Here is an 18601-nt window from a genome sequence, read left to right on the forward strand (position 1 = left end):
TAATATTCCTTCCTATTACGAAACATTTCTAACATTGTCACATGTTTTGTGACACATTGTCACATAATAAAATTTGTTATGGCTTAATCTTCAACAGAGATTATCAAACCAATTACACACATATACACACAATTTATATTATTATTACTATTATTTTAGCGATATTGTTTAGGGTAGTATTATGTTGCTCTGGTTAGCCTCAAAATTCTATGCTCAAGAAATCCTCCTGCTTTAGTATCCTACAAACCTGGATGACAGGTATATTTTATGGCCTGGCATACACATAAATGTTCAATGAATAAAATAGATACATTTTAAGTTCTGTGCATGATTTCTTATTTAATCTTTTTTTCCACGTCTATCTTCTTCAAAATATAAACACTATCTTGAATTTAGTCTTATTTATATATATATTTTTATACATACGTGGGTACATAAGCAAAACGTGATATTGATTTTTTTTTGCATATTATTACCCTTGATCTCAGACAAAATCCTGAGAAGTGGTTTTGGTATACATTTTTCATATAGTATATTTTGATCATAATACAAAATATCTGATCCCCACAACCGCTCCTCCTCCTGATGTTTTTCTATGAAAATTTTAAATTCTCTCATATATATGACTAGCATTATTCACCTTGTTTTTGAGAATATTTCATGTTTGTGCACACGGAATATTCATTTAGACTCTGTATTGCTTTCTATTATGCAACTATGCTGTGTTTTATTTATCACCCTGTCTCCCCTGCCCAAGTAGTCTTAATAAGGGACAATTTGAAGTCACTGCCTTAATGTTTTTTTGGCCAAGCATAATGGGGCTCTCGTGAGGAATCCATATTTTCATTTCTGTCGTTCTAAGTGTATCTTCAGTTGCTTTTATCCCTGGCTTAATTATTTTTGCTTTGCCCTCTGGGAATATTGTTAACATTACTCATTAACAATGTTTTTTTCCTGAGACACAATACCTACTCAGTGTTTGAGATGAGATATATATGAGCTTGGCCAACAATCAGCTTACCTATTTAGTCTCTAACAATTATATTGAAAATATACATTTATATTTATAATACAACGTCTGTGGGTTTCATACATAATTGCTGGCTGTATTTTAATTTCTTTTTCTTTGTGGTTTTTTTTTTTTTACTTTAAAAAGGACTATGGTTTTTTGGCTCAGCATTTTCTGTTCTTTTAGAGGAACTGAGTTTGGTTCTCAGAACACACACTGGATGGCTCATATCCACCTGTAACTCCAATTCCTAGAAATCTGATGCCCTCTACTGCTTCTGTGAGACCTGTATGCCTATGGTACACACATATACCTATATACTCAGACACATACACAAAAAAAGGTAATAAGGACTATAGTTTAAAGTTATCAAAAAAGTTATAGCTAGTAAGAAATTACTTTAGATTTTTAGATTAAGTTTCTTCTTTTAATTGCATAGCTGAGAATGTTTTCTTTTCAGTCTTTAAACGAATGTGAGTCATATGCATGGTAGTGGTGGGACATGTCTTTAATTCCAGTACTTGGGAGGCAGAGACAGACAAATCTCTGAGTTCAAGGGCAGCCAGTTCTATAGAACAAGTTCCAAGACAGCCAGAGCTACACAGAGAAACCATTTTTCAAAAAACTAACCAACCAACCAACAAAAACTTACCAAACAAAAAAGAATGGTGCTTACTTAGCATTCTGTTCAATTGAAAATGAGACCCCAAATGAATGACACCCCCCCAAAAAAAAAGCCATACACATATACATATGGGAAGCATTTATTGAACTTAGTGAGTAATAAAAAAAAGAATAAATTAAGTTGGGAGGATGTAGAGGTTGTTTTTATTTCCTCAGATGAGGGAATGAGATGAGCTCTGTTCCCAAGTCTTTCTAATTCTTTTTGAAAGTTGAACCTGGTTGGCAGGTTCAACTCAGCTGTTCCGGCTCAAACTTCTCTCCAAGTTGACTGATTAAAACTGGCTTTTTTTGGTTTCTGACTGAATTGCTCTGCCTGCTCTCAAACTAATTCTGGAAAATATGCTTTCATCTTCTGGCTCTTTCTTGTTCTCTGGCTCGTTCTGTCTATGCCTGTCTCTAGCTTGTTTTCTCTCTGCAACCTGTTTTTGTAAAACAGTCTCAGTTTAAAAAAAATCTCAGTAGAAAAAAACTCTCCATTAAAAAAACCTCCTTTTCTTTTTCTCACTGGTCTTAAGTACACTTTCTTTCCTGTCCTGTTCTCCTGACTCATTCTCTCAAATCTTTCTGTGATTCATCACTTTGTCTGCCCCTCAATTAGACATCATTTTCAAACATGTCCGTTTCCTTCTATAAAGTAACCTTACCTGCATTTTTGGGGTTAAAGGTGTGTAGTAAAGGCATGTCTATATTCCAGCCAGAACATACTGTAATCCAGAGCATGTCTGCATTCCACCAGATCATAGAGACCTAGAAGGTCTTTTGATGTGATCCCTTGCCAGAGCAGCCATTTTGCTGAATTAAAATTCCTCTACAACCAAGGACCATGCATGAAGATAACCTAGAACCCCTGCACAAATGTAGCCCATGGCAGCTTAGTCTCCAATTTGGTACCCTAGTAAGGGGAACAGGGGCTGTCTCTGACATGAACTCAGTGGCTGGCTCTTTGTGATCACCTCCCACTGAGGGGGTAGCAGTCTTACCAGGCCACAGAGGAAGACAACGCAGACAGTCCTGATGAGACATGATAATCTAGGGTCAGGTGGAAGGGGAGGAGGACCTCCCCTATCAGTGGACTGGGGGAGGGGCAGGGGAGGAAAAAAGGAAGGGAGGGCAGGATTGAGAAGGAACAGAGAGGGGGCTACAGGGATACAAAGTGAATAAATTATAATAAATAAAAAAATAAATCACTAAAACATTCCTCTACAGGAGAAAGAAAGGAAATATGCCGAAGTAGCTGGGGGAGTGGAAGGGAGGAAGTAGGAGATGGAAATGACCAAGACCAACGTACATTATATATCTGTATGAAATTAAAAAAATATGAATCAACATTTGTACATAATGTTTTATTTTTTTTTTCTGAAATTGAGCCTCCATGTAGCTTTCTTAGCACTGCATAGTAGGTGTTTTTTAGAAGGTTAAGGTATAAATGAAGGGATCCGGAGAGCAGCATGTTAAGTATTTGGGAAGACAAATATGACATGCTTTCTCATATATAGGGGAAGTTTGCATTATCATGGAGTAGGAAAAGGAGCAGTGGGAAGGGGAGAGAAATAAGAGTAGATAATAGGGCAAGAAAATATAATCAAAATACCTTATATACATGTAAGGTAATAACAGTGAATACTACACTTTTGCAAATATTATAGCCCAATAAAAACAGTGAACACTTTTTAATTTAATTTTTTTATTATTAATTACATTTCATTAACTCTGTATCCCAGCTGTATTCCGCTCCCTTATTCCTTCCCAATCCCACCCTCCCTCCCTCATCTCCTCCCTGCCCCTTTCCAAGTCCACAGATTGGGGAGGACCTCCTCCCCTTTCATCTGACCCTGTTTTATCAGGTATCTGCAGGACTGGATGCAAAGTCCTCCTCTGTGGCCTAGCAGGACTGCTCCTCCCTTGGAGGGTGGGAGGTCAGAGATCCTGCCATTGAGTTTCTGTCAGAAATAGTCCCTGTACCCCTTACTATGGGAAACCAATTGGTTACTGAGCTACCACAGGCTACATCTGAGCAGAGGATCTAGGTTATATCCATACATGGTCCTTGATGGAGTGTCAGTCTCAGAAAAGACCCCTGTGCCCATATATATTTGGTCCTTGTGGAGCTCCTATCCTTTCCACATCATACTAACTCCCCTTTTTTCATATGATTCCCTGCACTCTGCCGAAGGTTTGGTTATGAGTCTTAGTATTTGCTTTGAAACACTTCTAGGTAGAGTCTTTCTGATGCCTTCTGCAGTATACTCCTGTCATATGTCCAATGCACATCCCATTTGTAATGGTAGATGATATCTTTGATGTGTTCTTGGATTCACTTTGCAAGTATTTTATTGAGTATTTTTGCATCAATGTTCATAAGAGAGAGAGGTCTGAAGTTCTCTTTTTTTTTGTTGGGTCTTTGTGTGATTTAGGTATCAAGGTGACTGTGGCTTCATGGAATGAATTTGGTAATGTTCCTTCTGTTTCTATTTTGTGGAATAGTTTGGAGAGAATTGGATTTAGCACTTCTTTGAAAGTCTGGTAGAATTCTGCACTGAATCCATCTGGCCCAGGGCTTTTTTTGGAAGGGAGACTCTTGTTGACTGCTTCTATTTCCTTGGGGGATATAGGACCATTCAATCTTTCTACCTGATCTTGACTTAATTGTGGTAGATGGAATCTATCAAGAAAATTGTCTATTTCTTTTGGATTTTCGAATTTTGTGGCATATAGGCTTTTGTAGTACGACCTAATGATTGTTTGGATTTCCTCAGTGTCTGTAGTTATGTCCCCCTTTTCATTTCTGATTTTGCTGATTTGTATAGTTTCTCTCTGCCTTTTAGTTAGTTTGGCTAAAGGTTTGTCTGTCTTGATGATGTTCTCAAAGAACCAGCTCTTGGTTTCATTTATTCTTTGAATAGTTTTATTTGTTTCTAATTGATTGATTTCAGTCCTGAGTTTGATTATTTCCAGCTGTTTGCTCCTATTGGGTATATTTGCATCTTTTTTTTTCTCTACGGCTTTCAGTTAGGCCACTAAGTTGTTTTTATGAGATATCACAAATTTCTTCTTGAAGGCACTTAGTGCTATGAATTTTCCTCTGAGCACTGCTTTCATTGTGTCCCATAAATTAGGGTATGTTTCCCTTCATTTTCATTGAATTCAAGGAAGTCTTTAATTTCTTTCTTTATTTCTTCCTTAACCCAGCTGTTATTGAGCAGCAAGTTGTCCAGTTTCTATGTGCTTCTAGGCTTTTTCTAATTCTATTGTTGTTGAGGTCCAGCTTTAGTACATGGTGATCAGATAGAATACAGGGGATTATTTCAATCTTCTTGTATCTGTTGAGGCTCACTTTGTGACCAACTATATGGTCTATTTTGGGGAAGGTTCCATGAGGTGCTGAAAAGAAGGTATACTTTTTTGAGTTTGGGTGTAATGTTCTGTAGACATCTATTAGGTCCATTTGATTTAGTAACTCTGTAAGTGCCTTTATTTCCTTATTAGGCTTCTGTCTAGATGATCTGTCCCTTGGTGAAAGTGGGGTGTTGAAGTCTCCCACTAGCAAGGTGTTGGGATAGATGTATGATTTAAGTTTTAGTAATGTTTCGTTTATGAATGTAGGTGCTCTTGTATATGAGGCATAGATTTTCAGAATTGTGATGTCCTCTTGGTGGATTTTTTTCTTTGATGAGAATGTAATGTCCCTCCTCATCGTTTTTTTTTTTTTTTTGTTTGTTTTGTTTTTTTTTTTTTTCCTCCTCATCATTTTTGATTAATTTTGGTTGAAAGTCTATTTTGTTAGATATTAGGATAGCTACCCCAGCTTGTTTTCTGGGTCCGTTTGCTTGAAAGACATTTTTCCAGCCCTTTACTCTGAGGTATTGTTTATCTTTGTTGCAGTGTTGCATTTCTTGGATGCAGCAGAATCCAAGATCCTGTTTGGATCCTGTTTCTGCACCCATTCTGTTAGTCTGTGTCTTTTTATTGGAGAGTTGAGTCCATTGATGTTGATAGATAATAGTGACCAATGAAATTTTAGTTCCTCTTATATTGCAGTCGGTGGTCTTACTGTGTTTCTTTGCTTGTTTTCCTTTCATTTTTGTTGGGATATTATCTCTATGCTATGTTTTCTTGGGTGAAGTTGTTTTCATTGGATTGAAGTTTTCCTTCTAGTATCTTCTGTAGGGCTAGTTTGCTGTGTAGATATAGCTTAAATTTAGTTTTGTCATGGAATATTTTGTTTTCTCCATCTATGTTGATTGAAAGCTTTGCAGGGTATAGTAGTCTGGGTTGACATTTGTGGTCTCTTAGAGTCTGCATGATACCTGCCCAGGCCCTTCTGGCTTTCATAGTTTCTGATGAGAAGTCTGGTGTGATTCTGATAGGTCTACCTTCATATGTTACTTGGCCTTTTTCCCTTGCTGCTTTTAATATATTTTCTTTTTTCTATAGATTTAGTGTTTTGACTATGATGTGATGTGATTTGTTTCTTTTCTGGTCTAGTCTATTTGGTGTTCTGTAGGCCTCTTGTATGTTAATGGACATCTCTTTCTTCAAGTTGGGAAAATTTTCTTCTATGATTTTCTTGAAAATATTTTCTGGACCTTGGAGTCTGGAGTCTTCTTTTTCATCAATTCCTATTATTCTTAGATTTTGTCTTTTCCTGGAATCCTTGATTTCTTAGATATTTTGTGTTTGGGACTTTTCTGATTTTACTTTTTTTTTGAGAGAAGTATCAGTTTCTGCGAGTGTATCTTCAGCTCCAGATCTTCAGCTCTCTTCCATCTCTTGTATTCTGTTGGTGATGCTTACCTTTGTGGTTCCTGATCTTTTCTCCAAGTTCTCAAGCTCAAGGGTTTTCTCAGTTTGTGTTTTCTTTATTGATTATAATTCTGTTTTCATGCCTTGTACCATTTCCTTCATGTGTTTGAATGTGGATTCCTGTCTCTCTAAGATGGTCTTTTTTGTTGTTGTTGTTCATTTCCTCTCTATATGCCACTAATTGTATCTCTACTTGTGCCTCTATTTGTTTGGCTATGTTTGCCTGTGTTACATTAAGAATTTTGTCCATTTCCTCTTTCTTTACCATCAATTGACTGGCCAAATCTTTGATAGATTTGTTCATTTCCTCTTTAACTGTCTGAATTTGCATGGCTATTGCTCTGAGAGAATTGGTTTCCTCTTTATGAGCCTCAAATAATTGGGTAAGCATAGCTTTAAAGTCATTTTACTGTGTTTCTGATGAATTGGAGTATCCATCAATTTTGGGGGTTGCTGGTGAAGTCATGATGTCCTGATTTATGTTGGATGTGTTCTTCACCTACTCCTGGCCATTGGCTTATCTGAAACCTTCCCTGTTTGTTTTTGGATTCTGCAGTTCAGACTGGTACTGTCTCTGGCGTCTGGAGAGTTCTTGAGCAAGCTGAGAGAGGTCCCGTGGCCTCAGCGTGTGTGTTGGTGGACTAGCTGTACCTGGTGGGAGGAAAGTATGCGGGCATTAAAGGGGCAAATGCAGGCGCGTGTGTTTTTGTGTGTATGTTTGTGTGTGTGTGGAAGTGTGCGTGGAAGTGTGTCTCGAGGGACAGAATGATAGATAATGTTGAACCCTTGAGTGTGTGGGAGGGTCTCTGCACTGTATATGTCGTAGGCGCTAGTGATGGTCGTGGCGCAATTTCTGGCATTAACTGCCTTAACTCCTCAATTAGACCCACAGAGCAGGGGCTTCAATGTCCCAAGTGCCCCTCTGTTTCCCACAGTGGGTATGTGGGTGGGAGGGGTCCGATGCCTGGTTTCTGTTTTAGAAGGACCCTGGATCTGGGGCTCTGCAGATACTCAGGGTGCACTCACTCTCAAGCAGGTCACTTCAGCAGGGATCAGCGTATCCAGGCTCTCTGCTCTCTGGTTTGGCCCTGCTTGTTCTTATGCAGGAGGAGTGATGTGCTCTGACAGCTCAGTGCTGCTGCCGCTGTCAGGTTAGGAAGACCCGCTACAGCTGGAGACTGGGATGCCAGTCCAGATGTCTTCTGGGAAGTCCTGGGGGCCTTCCACTGTGCTCTCCAAGCCTGGGAGGCCCAGCGCCTGTTGTGCTTAGCTTGTATGGTGGTCTGCTTGGCTTTGGTCGGTATATAGCATATTATCTGTCACTGAGGGTTTGGGTGGGCCGTGCAGTCAGTGGTTAAGAGACACTGTGGGGCCAGTATGGTGGCTAACAGACCTGGGACCCTGGGATGATGGTGCCGTGAGTCTGGACCCGCAGTGCAGGGGCCTCAATGTTCCAAGTGACCCTCTGTTTCCCACAGTGGGTATGTGGGTTGGAGGGGTCCAATGCCTGGCTTCTGTTTTAGAAGGAGCGTGGATCTGGGGCTCTGCAGACACTCACGGGCTTATTCACTCTCAAGCAGGTCACATTGGCAGGGATCGGGGTTTCTGGATTCTCTGGGCTCTCTGCTCTCTGGTTTGGCCCTGCTTGGTCTTATGCTGGAGGATTGATGTGCCCCGCCAGCTCAGTGCTGCTGCCACCACCAGGTTAGGAAGTCCCGCTGTAGCTGGAGAAGTCGTGTTGCCAGTCCAGATGCTTTCTGGGAAGTCCTGGGAGCCCTCCACTGTGCTCTCCAAGCCTGGGAGGCCCATCGCCTGGTGTGCCTAGCTTGTATGGCGTTTGTGCCTGGCTTTTGTGGGTATACAGTGTATTATCTGTCACTGAGGGATTGGGCAGGCTGTACAGACCCTGTGGAGCCAGTATGGTGGCTTGCAGACCCGGGACCCTGGGAGGATGGTGCCGAGTGGGTCTGGGACTCTGAGATCGGTACCACTGGCAGTTGCCGCTAAGGGGCTAGGAGCCCTGCCTCAGCCACTGCAGACCCCAGGTAGTTAGGTCTGAGCTGAAGAGGAGGGAGGTCTGAGAAAGGGGAGTGCTGGGAGATCAAAGGATCGTTTCTCTCCTTCCCTAAACAAGTCCCTGGGTGACTGGAGACCAAAGTTCTTACCTCATGCGATGTTCCCTGTCGTTTAGAAAGCCACACTGTTGTTTTCCTGGCTTCAGAGGTCCTTCCACTCACCAACTCAGGTGTTCAGCTCTTTCACAGCTCAGAAACTGTGCTTGCTAGTCTCCATCTTGGCTCTGCCCCCTCCAGTGAACACTTAAAAAAACAAACAAACAATTTACTGTTGGTTATTCACTAACATATGTTTTTCTTATTAATGGTGTTTTTTTTAACTTTTTAATTTATTTATTATTTTACTTTTTAATTTATTATGCCAGTAAGTGATTTTAGAAAAAAAAGCTTTTAAGATGACTACAAACTACTGCTTTTGCTGTAATACAAATATCACTATACTCTATCGGTGAAGTACTTCTAGTTTTGAACGGAATGCACTAGAACTAAAATTGTTATTCTCTTTCCAGAAACTAACTAACTAACTAACTAACTAATTAAATAACCTATTATCTTAGTAGACAACATTTTTGTTAATCCTTAATTCCATATAGTCCCATGTAGTCTATAATCTATGATTTGCCTCGGTATTTTTGCCTTTTGGCAATCAGATCCTTTCTTAGTGGTAATAGATAAATCTTGTTAATAATTAAATTATTTATGTGACTCCATTGTACTTAGGGTAGAAAATAGGTTTGTGAATTAATTCCATTTTTCCTTTATGAACAAATGCCAATTATAGTAAATTGGATTTTAACATTTGACTACATCATCATCTATAAACTAAATGAGGTTTCAGCTGAACATACTCTGAATGTGATTAGAAGAATCGTATTTGACAAGTAAATAAAGTACACATTTTGGAAAGAATCTAGAACTTGTTAGCCAAGAAATTTCAGATCTAAGATATGTTTAGGAAAGGCTAAAGTGGATTTTTCAATTATAAAGTAAACAGAACCCAGAGCAAATAACCAAAGCTTCTCTTGCGTTTTTTTCCTGTAATCCAGAAATGACCACATTGATTTTTGAGCTTTTTATGTTAAAAGAAAATCACTGAGATTAAATTTCATAGCTTTGTGAAACCTGAGTTATGGCTGAGTGATGTTGTGAAGGCCACAGCTGCTCTTCTCTTTGCTCCTTGGTGGGTTGAAGTCTATTTTTAAACCCATCTCTTATCTGCATTTAGAACAATAATGATGTGTTTTGTTTTATGCAGATCAAATTTTCGGAATCGGACTACTTTGGCAATGTACTGCAAACCCGCAAGTATTTAGCACAGTCTGATTTCTTCTGGCTAAGAAAAGCTGTTCCCAAAACAGAGTGAGTATTTTTAAAAAGTGTAATAGATAAATACGTTGGGAGGAAGTGGAATCTCTTCAGATTAAGCTCTGTAATTCTTCTCAACTCAGGGTAGCCAGCTTGCTAGTTATTTTGTTTTAGCAAAATCTGTGCCACGGATTGCTAGCTCTCTTTTCTGATATTATGTGGTATAGATCTTCCATCTATTACAGACTTCCCAGTCTTAGCATCAACACATATCAGAAAAATGCTCATTAAGATGCAAACATCGAAACTATTTCTAGCTGGAGTTATAAATACATATACAGACAATATTTCTATGTAAATTTTTCTATGTTTTCATACTCAGGTAGAAACATTTGAAGATTTTAAAGAATAAATACTTTAGCACTAAGTGTGAATAGATATGTAGAAGAGTTTGTGTAGTTAAGAATTAGGAAAGTGGCTCTCAGCCTGTGGGTCATGACCCCATTGGGTTATTCGATGACCTTTCACAGGGGTCATATGTAAGATATCTTGAATATCAGATATTTGCATTATTATTCATAACAGTAGCAAAATTACAGTCGAGAAGTAACAACAAAATAATTTTATGGTTGAAGGGTCACCACAACATGAGAACTATACTAAAGGGTCACAGCATTAGGAAGGTTGAGAAACACTGAAGTATAAGATACTCAGTGTATTTTCCTACATATTTATAGGAAAGTATCCTTAAAAACTTCGAAGTTCATGTCCATCTGGCTATTGTGTCTTCCCTTAGGAAAGAAAATATTGTTGATCTGAACCATGTTGTTGATGATGATGATAGCAGATAACAATTATTATTTATTTACAATATTCAAAGAGGTGTTTTTCAATTTATGTGTATATTTGCATGGCGCATACATGGGTATATATTTCAGGAGGATATTTGTGCCTGTGTATGTTCCCAAGGAGCCAGAGGAGGACATCGGATACCTTCCTCTACCATTACCCACCTCTTTTGGTTTTGCTTATTGTTTTTTTTTTTTTTTTTTTTGAGACATGTTCATTATCTTTCCACTAATTTTTCTCAGCTTGTCTGGCTAAGCCAATAAACTTATGGGATCAGTGTGTCTCCTCCTTTCCAATGGTGGGTTGCTGGCATGTGTGGCCATGTCTGGCTTTCATGCAGATTCTAGGGACCTGAATTTCAGGTCCTCCATCTTTAATAGCAAGTGCTCTTATCCACTGAACATCACCCCAGTATGTGTTTTACAATGCTTAATTGATTTTCTCATAATGTCTATTCCGGGAAGTGTGGATACTATCTATCCATTTTACAAAGATATTGCTATGATTCACTTTTTCAATGCTTTAAAATGTTCTTTAGATCAAATCATTTCTATTTTTATGCCCTCAATTACAGGGTTTCATTCATAAAATAGTTTCTATTTCTATTGTTTATTTATAGTCATTGTTACTATAATACTGTTAATTGTTTGAATGTAGCTTAATTCTTTGAACCACATTGTAATGACCACTTTCAAATTCTCCCCAAATCTATTATCTGGATTTACTCCGAGAAATTTTCTGTTGATTCATCCTCTTCCCCTTTGTCTTTCTTGTAGTCTAATTTTTGTTGTTGAAAAATGGCATTTTCAGATATTAGTATAGCAAGTGTGTATGCTAATTTACTTTTCGGAGATCTTTCCTGTATTTACACTGTAGACTATGGCTTTGTGGAAGTATGTGGCTGTGGATTACTGTGTCCAATTTGTAGTCCTTCATTTTATTTTTTTTATGCTTACTTCCTGTGATCATCCCATGCATGTATACAAGTCTGTGCTTAGCCGAGTGTACAGGAAGACCAGCATTTGGCTTTGAGTGCTCGTTCTGTACTATCTTGGGTTCTTTGCTACTGTCCTTTTCAACACCCTCCTTTCTTCTGGATTCTTAGAAATACGAGATGCATGTGTTTTCCCTTCACTTAAACTGTGAATATCACCATCCTCTTTTCATGTTCTATATTCCCAGTCTTGACTTTGCCTATCAAACTTCCATCGAACACATATGTTTTGTAAGTTATTAACTTTAAGGAATAGGCCCAAAGCTTAATCAGTCTTTTATGTATGCCTGATTTTTGTCAAAAGTACAAAGGAAAAATAGATAGTTATGTTTTAGCTTCTTGCTAATGACAGATAATCATCTGTAGCCATCTGTACCGTACCACTGTCCTTGCTTCTCTGTTCTTACCATGTTATTTCTTAGTCGGTCTATTTCATTCTCAGTCTAAATTATTCATAGGCATTCTAGATTTAGGGCTGTACATTCTGATGACTTAAAGCAGATGACCACAGCAAATGATTTTCAACATCTCTACGACCATCTTCCTGTAGTAGCGTAGCCATAGCTCAAGTCATCCTGCTCTTTTAAATCTAATTCATAAAAATTTATTTTGAAAAAATAATTTTTTTCTTTTATTTTTGAAATTATAATGTAAGTACAACATTTTCCTTTCTAAGTCCTCCCATATAATCTTCCTTGCTCTCTTTAAATTCACTCTCTTTTTAATTAATTATTGTTACAAACATTTATGACATGAACTCAATGGCTGGCTCTTTGACCTCCCATTATTTCCCTATTTATTTTCTGTCTAGAGGATCTGTCCCTTGGTGAGAGTAGAGTGTTGAAGTCTCCCACTGTTAAGGTGTTGGGATTGATGTGTGATTTAAGCTTTAATAATGTTTCATTTACAAATGCAGGTGCTCTTGTGTTTGGGGTATAGATGTTCAGGATTGTGATGTCCTCCTGGTGGATTTTTCTTTTCATGAGCATGAAGTGTCCCTCCTCATTGTTTGATTAATTTTGGTTGAAAGTCTATTTTGTCAAAACGACCCTAAGATTTCACCTTACACCCATCAGAATGGCCAAGATGAAAAACACAAATGACAACACATGTTGGAGAGGTTGTGGAGAAAGGGGAACCCTCCTCCATTGCTGGTGGGAATGTAAACTGGTACAACCACTTTGAAAGTCAATCTGGCGCTTTCTCAAACAATTAGGAATAGTGCTTCCTCAAGACCCAGCTATACCACTGCTAGGCATATACCCAAAATTTGCTCAAGTACACAATAAGGACATTTGCTCAACCATGTTTGTAGCAGCTTTATTTGTAATAGCCAGAACCTGGAAACAACCTAGGTGTCCATCAACGGAGGAATGGATACAGAAATTGTGGTATTTTTACACAATGGAATACTACGCAGCAATCAAAAAGGAGGAAATCATGAAATTTGCAGGCAAATGGTGGGATCTAGAAAAGATCATTCTGAGTGAAGTATCCCAGAAGGAGAAAGACAAACATGGAATATACTCGTTTATATAGACCTAAAAGATAGGATAAACATAATGAAATCTATACACCTAAAGAAGATAATCAAGAAAGCAGACATGGGGTATGATGATCTATCCTCATTTAGAAAGACAAATGGGATATGCATTGAACGTATGACAGGAGTCTACCGCAGAAAGCATCTGAAAGACTCTACCTAGCAGTGCTCCAAAATAGATACTAAGACTCACAACCCAACCTTCAACAGAGTGCAGGGAATCATATGAAAGAAGGGGAGTTTGATGTGGAAAGGATAGGAGCTCCACAAGGAGCAAACGTATCTGGGCACAGGGTCTTTTCTGAGATGGACACTCAACCAAAGTCCATGAGAGGATAAAACCTAGAACCTCTGCTCGGATGTGACCCGTGATAGCTCAGTAATCAATTGGTTTTCCATAGTAAGGGGAACAAGGACTATTTCTAACATGAACTCAATGGCTGGCTCTTTGACCTCCCCACCTCCCAAGGGAGGAGCAGTACTGTTAGGCCACAGAGGAGGACTTTGCAGCCAGTCTTGAAAATACCTGACAAAAGGGAGTCATATGAAAGGGGAGGAGGTCCTCCCCTATTAGTGGACTTGGAAAGGGGCAGGGAGGAGATGAGGGAGCGAGGGTGGGATTGGGGAGGGAATGAGGGATACAGCTGGGATACAGAATTAACAAAATGTAACTAATGAGAAAAATAAAATTATGGAAAAAAAAAAGAAAGTCTATTTTGTTAGATATTAGGATAGCTACTCCAGCTTGTTTTCTGGGTCTGTTTGCTTGGAAAACCTTTTTCTAGTTCCTTACTCTGCAGTAGTGTTTCTCTTTTGTTACAGAGTGTGTTTCTTGAATGTAGCAGAGTGTTGAGTCCTGTTTCTGCAACCATTCTGTTAGTCTGTCTTTTTATTGAGTCCATTGATGTTGATAGATAATAGTGACCAATGAATGTTAGTTCCTTTTATTATGGAGTTCATGGGGTTACTATTAGTTGTTTTCTTTTAATTTTTTATTGTAAAGTTATCTACATCCTGTGTTTTCTTGTGTGTAGTTGATTTTGTTGAATTGGAGTTTTTCTTCTAATATGTTCTTTATTGTTGGGTTGCTGTGTAGATATTGTTTAAGTTTAGTTTTTCATGAAATATTTTGTTTTCTCGATCTATATTGATTGAAAGATTTGCTGGGTATAGTAGTCTATGTTGGCATCAGTGATCTCTTAAGAGTCTGCATGACATCTGCTCAGGCCCTTCTGGCTTTCATAGTTTCTGTTGAGAAGACTGGTGTGATTCTGATAGGTCTACCTTTATATGTTACTTGGTATTTTTTTCCTTGCTGCTTTTCTTTTTTCTTTTCTTTTCTTTTCTTTTCTTTTCTTTTCTTTTCTTTTCTTTTCTTTTCTTTTCTTTTCTTTTCTTTTCTTTTCTTTTCTTTTCTTTTCTTTTCTGTTCTTGTCTTTTCTTTTCTCTTCCTTCCTTCCTTCCTTCCTTCCTTCCTTCCTTCCTTCCTTCCTTCCTTCCTTTCTCTCTCTTTCTTTCTTACAGTTTATTCACTTTGTATCCTCCCCTCCCAATCCCACCATCCTTCCCTTTTCTCCACCCATGACCCTCCCCCAGTTCACTGATAAGGAAGTTCCTCCTCTCCTTCCCTCTGATTCTAGTCAATCAGGTCTCATCAGGAGTAGCTGCATTGTCTTCTGTGGCCTGGGAAGGCTGCTCCCCACCCCCCCCTCTGGGGGAGATGATCAAAGAGCAGGCCAATCAGTTCATGTCAGAGACAGTCCCTGTCCCCATTACTATGGAACCCAGTTGGACACTGAACTGCTGTGTGCTATCTCTGTGCAGGGGTTCCAGGCCATCTCCATAAGTGGTCTTGGCTGGAGTATCAGTCTCAGAAAGAACCCTGTGCCCAGAATTTTTGGATCTGTTGCTCTCTTTGTGGAGCTCCCGTCCTCTCTAGGTCCTACTATCTCCCAGTTCTTTTATAATATTCCCTGAACTCTGCCCAAACGTTGGCCATGAATCTCAGCATCTGCCTTGATACTCTGCAGTGTAGAACCTTTCAGAGGGCCTCTGTGGTAGGCTCCATCCTGTTCCCTGTTTTCTTCCTTCTCCAATGTCCATCCTCTTTGCCTTTCTGAATGGTGACTGAACATCTTAGCCAGAGTCCTCCTTCTTGATCAGCTTCCTTAGGTGTACTGATTCTAGCATGTTTATCCTATATTATATGTCTAATATCCACTTATGAGCGACTATATTCCCTGTGTGTCTTTCTGCTTCTGGGATACCTCACTCAGGATGATCTTTTCCAGTTCGCACCATTTACCTGCAAATTTCATAATTTCCTTGTTTTTTTATTGCTGAGTAATATTCCATTGTGTAGATGTATCACAATTTTTGTGTCCATTCCTTAACTAAGGGCATCTGGGCTATTTCTCGCTTCTTGAGGAAACACTATTCCTAATTGTATGAGAAAGTACAAGTTTGATTTTCAAAGGTTGTCCTTTCTGCTTTTAATATTTTTCTTTGTTTTGTAGATTTAGTGTTTTGATTATGATGTGACATAAGAAGTTTCTTTTATGGTCTAGTCTATTTGGTGTTCTGTAGGCCTCTTGTATGTTTATGGACATTTCTTTCTTAAAGTTGGGAAAATTTTCTTTTATTTCCTTGAAAATATTTTCTGGGCCTTGCAGCCTGGAATCTTCTTTTTTGTCTACTCCTATCATTGTTAGATTTCATCTTTTCATGGCATCCTTGATTTCTTGGATGTTTTGTGTTTGGAACTTTTCCAATATTACTTTTTCTCTGAAAGAAGTATCAATTTCAGCCAGTCTATCTTTAACACCTGAGAGTCTCTCTTCCATCTCTTGTATTCTGTTGATGATTCTTACCTTTGTGGTTCCTGATCTTTTCTCTAAGTTCTCCAACTCCAGGGTTTTTTCTGTTTGTGTTGTCTTTATTGATTCTAGTTGTGTTTTTCATGCCTTGCACTCTTTCCTTCATCTGTTTGAATGTGGATTCCTGTCTTTCTATGATGGCCTCTATCTTTTTATTTATTTCTTCTTTATGTGCCTCTATTTGTTTGGTTGTATTTGCCTGTATTTCTTTGAGAGCTTTGTTCACTTCCTCTTTATTTTCCACCATTTGTGTTTCTAGTTCTTTAACAGATTTGTTCATTTCTTTTTTATGTGCCTCTAATAACTTAAGAAGCATAGCTTTAAAATCATTTCCTTGTGTTTCTGATGAATTAAAAAAATCCATTGCTTCTTGGGGTTGCTGGTGAAGCCATGATGTCCTGATTTTTGTTCGAGGTGTTCTTATGCTGACCTGTAGCCATCCATCTGCTTATCCATAAACTTTGATGTTCATTCTTCAAGTCTGTACTTCAGATTGGGTCCATCTGTCTCTGGTGTCTGGAGTATTCTTCAGGAAGATGAGAGAGGTACACCAATTTGAGAGTGAGTGTTGATGTTTCAGCTATAGCTAAGGGAGGAAGGTTGAGGACATGTGTGTGCAAGTGTGGGTTTGTGCGTGGAAGTGTGCCTGAGGGACAGGGTGCTAGAATATGTAGATGCCTACAAAGGTAGTGCTTAAGGGCAGGGGGCGGTGCTTGTGCTGTTTGTGGGCATAATGCACATGCCTGTGTAGGTGCCCTGAATACCTCAGTGGCCTACAAACCTGTCATACTGTCCTCCTGGTATTCAGATCTGTCTGGGCTCTAGCATTTGTTTGCCTGGACTCCCCTGGTAGACCCACAGAGCAGAACCTTCAACCTTGAGAGCACTCTTCCAAGGATCCCTTTGTTGTCACCAGTTGGGGTGTGGGTAGGAGGGATCCAATATCTGGCTGCTAGTGTAGAGGGACCTTGAATTTGTGGCTCTGCATACACTCACTTGAAGATATCCTCACTAGCTCACAGGCCTAATCGGAAGAGGGTTTTCCCCCTGTCCTTTACTCTCAGATTTGGGCCTGCAGTAGCAAATGAGAGTGTAGGAGCTCTGTCAGCTCAGTGGTGTCCACTGTTTGCCTGCCTGGGATAGAGACCTGTCTTGGGACAGCTGTCTCTGCTGCCTCCATCACTGGGCATAGAAGCTCCTGGTTGGGCTAGCCACAGCAGTAGACCTGGAAAGCCTGTACAGCTTCCAGCCGCATCCCAACCCTGGGATGCTGGTACAGCCGCTTGCTGAAGCCACCAACCTGGGATGCCCTTACAGCTGCCTGCAGAGGCACTGACCTGGGATGTCTTTACAGCAGCCTGCTGCTGTGCTGATTTGGGAGGCACTTATTGCCTCTGCTTCTACTGTCTCAGTCACTGAGCTCAGATGCTCCTGCTTGGGGCAACCAGCAGGGAGGCCTGTGTTTGGGGAAAGGGGAATTGAAGAGCAGTTGAATACTTGCCACTCTCATTTCCAGAGAGGGCTATGGTTGACCTGGATCCAAACAGTCCCAGCTCACATGTTGACTTCTCTTGCCCAAGAAGCCTCAGTGTTGATGTTCTGGCTTCAGCTGCCTCTCCACTCACCAATTTCAGGGTTTTGTATCCTGTGCCCCTCTGGTGTGTGCTGGTTGCTGCCAACTTTGACTCCTAGGATTATCTTTATAATTTTCTTCAGTTTGTGTTTTCCTGGGCATCATTCAGGTATTTTCCTTAAGTTCTTTCTCCTGATTTTCATTGAACTGTTCTTTGTGCCTTCTTTTAATTCCTTGAAATATTTGTTGAAGTTTTCGATTGTTTCTTTAGACTCTGTGTTCTGGGGTTAATTTAGGTAATTGTCAATGACAGGTGTTTCTATAGGATTTGTATGTTTTAGGGAGATGATACTAGCTTAATCTTTCATATTGTTGGTGTTTTTGTGATGAGATGTGTGCATATTGACATATTGTGCATTTTGTTAGTTTTGGGTCTTTTGTATATTGATCAGGTTGAAGTAGAAGAGAGGATGTATGGGAACTTTACATCTAGATGTTGGTAATGGGTTGGGTGGAATGATGTCATATGGACAGAGGGTACTGCTCTTGTTTGCAATATTTATGTCTTCATTCAGGCCTTGGGAGTTGGAGTAGATATATCTGTTTGGATTGAAAGGTTTAGTGTGCCATGAAAAGGCCTATGGGTTGAGGGAACAGGTAAGGAGGGTCTTGGCAGGAGATTAGACATCATTTTTGGTACAGGGAGTTGAAGCCAGGCTAGCTTTGAACACTGGATAATGGGATTCAAGGTAGATTTGGTGGATTGGGGAGTTTGCTTGGATGGGGAAGGTCAGGGAGACCCACAAGATTATACTCTATAGAAAAATGTGGAAGATCTTGGTGGGTAGAATGTTTGGATATGGCACAGAAAGGATCTGTGGGTGATGGCA

At 39.5% G+C, this 18601-nt stretch overlaps 1 protein-coding gene across 1 annotated transcript in view; it reads left to right on the forward strand.

Moving 5' to 3' along the window:
- Positions 1 to 18601, forward strand: part of Phex (phosphate regulating endopeptidase X-linked) — a 231668-nt gene that overhangs the window by 152608 nt on the left and 60459 nt on the right. Inside the window, exon 14 of the mRNA XM_060374873.1 lies at positions 9827 to 9930. Coding sequence (XP_060230856.1) covers positions 9827 to 9930 — 104 coding nt within the window. The remainder of the gene's footprint in view (positions 1 to 9826; positions 9931 to 18601) is intronic.

Source organism: Meriones unguiculatus, chromosome X, assembly GCF_030254825.1.
Source record: "Meriones unguiculatus strain TT.TT164.6M chromosome X, Bangor_MerUng_6.1, whole genome shotgun sequence".
Lineage (NCBI taxonomy): Eukaryota > Metazoa > Chordata > Mammalia > Rodentia > Muridae > Meriones > Meriones unguiculatus.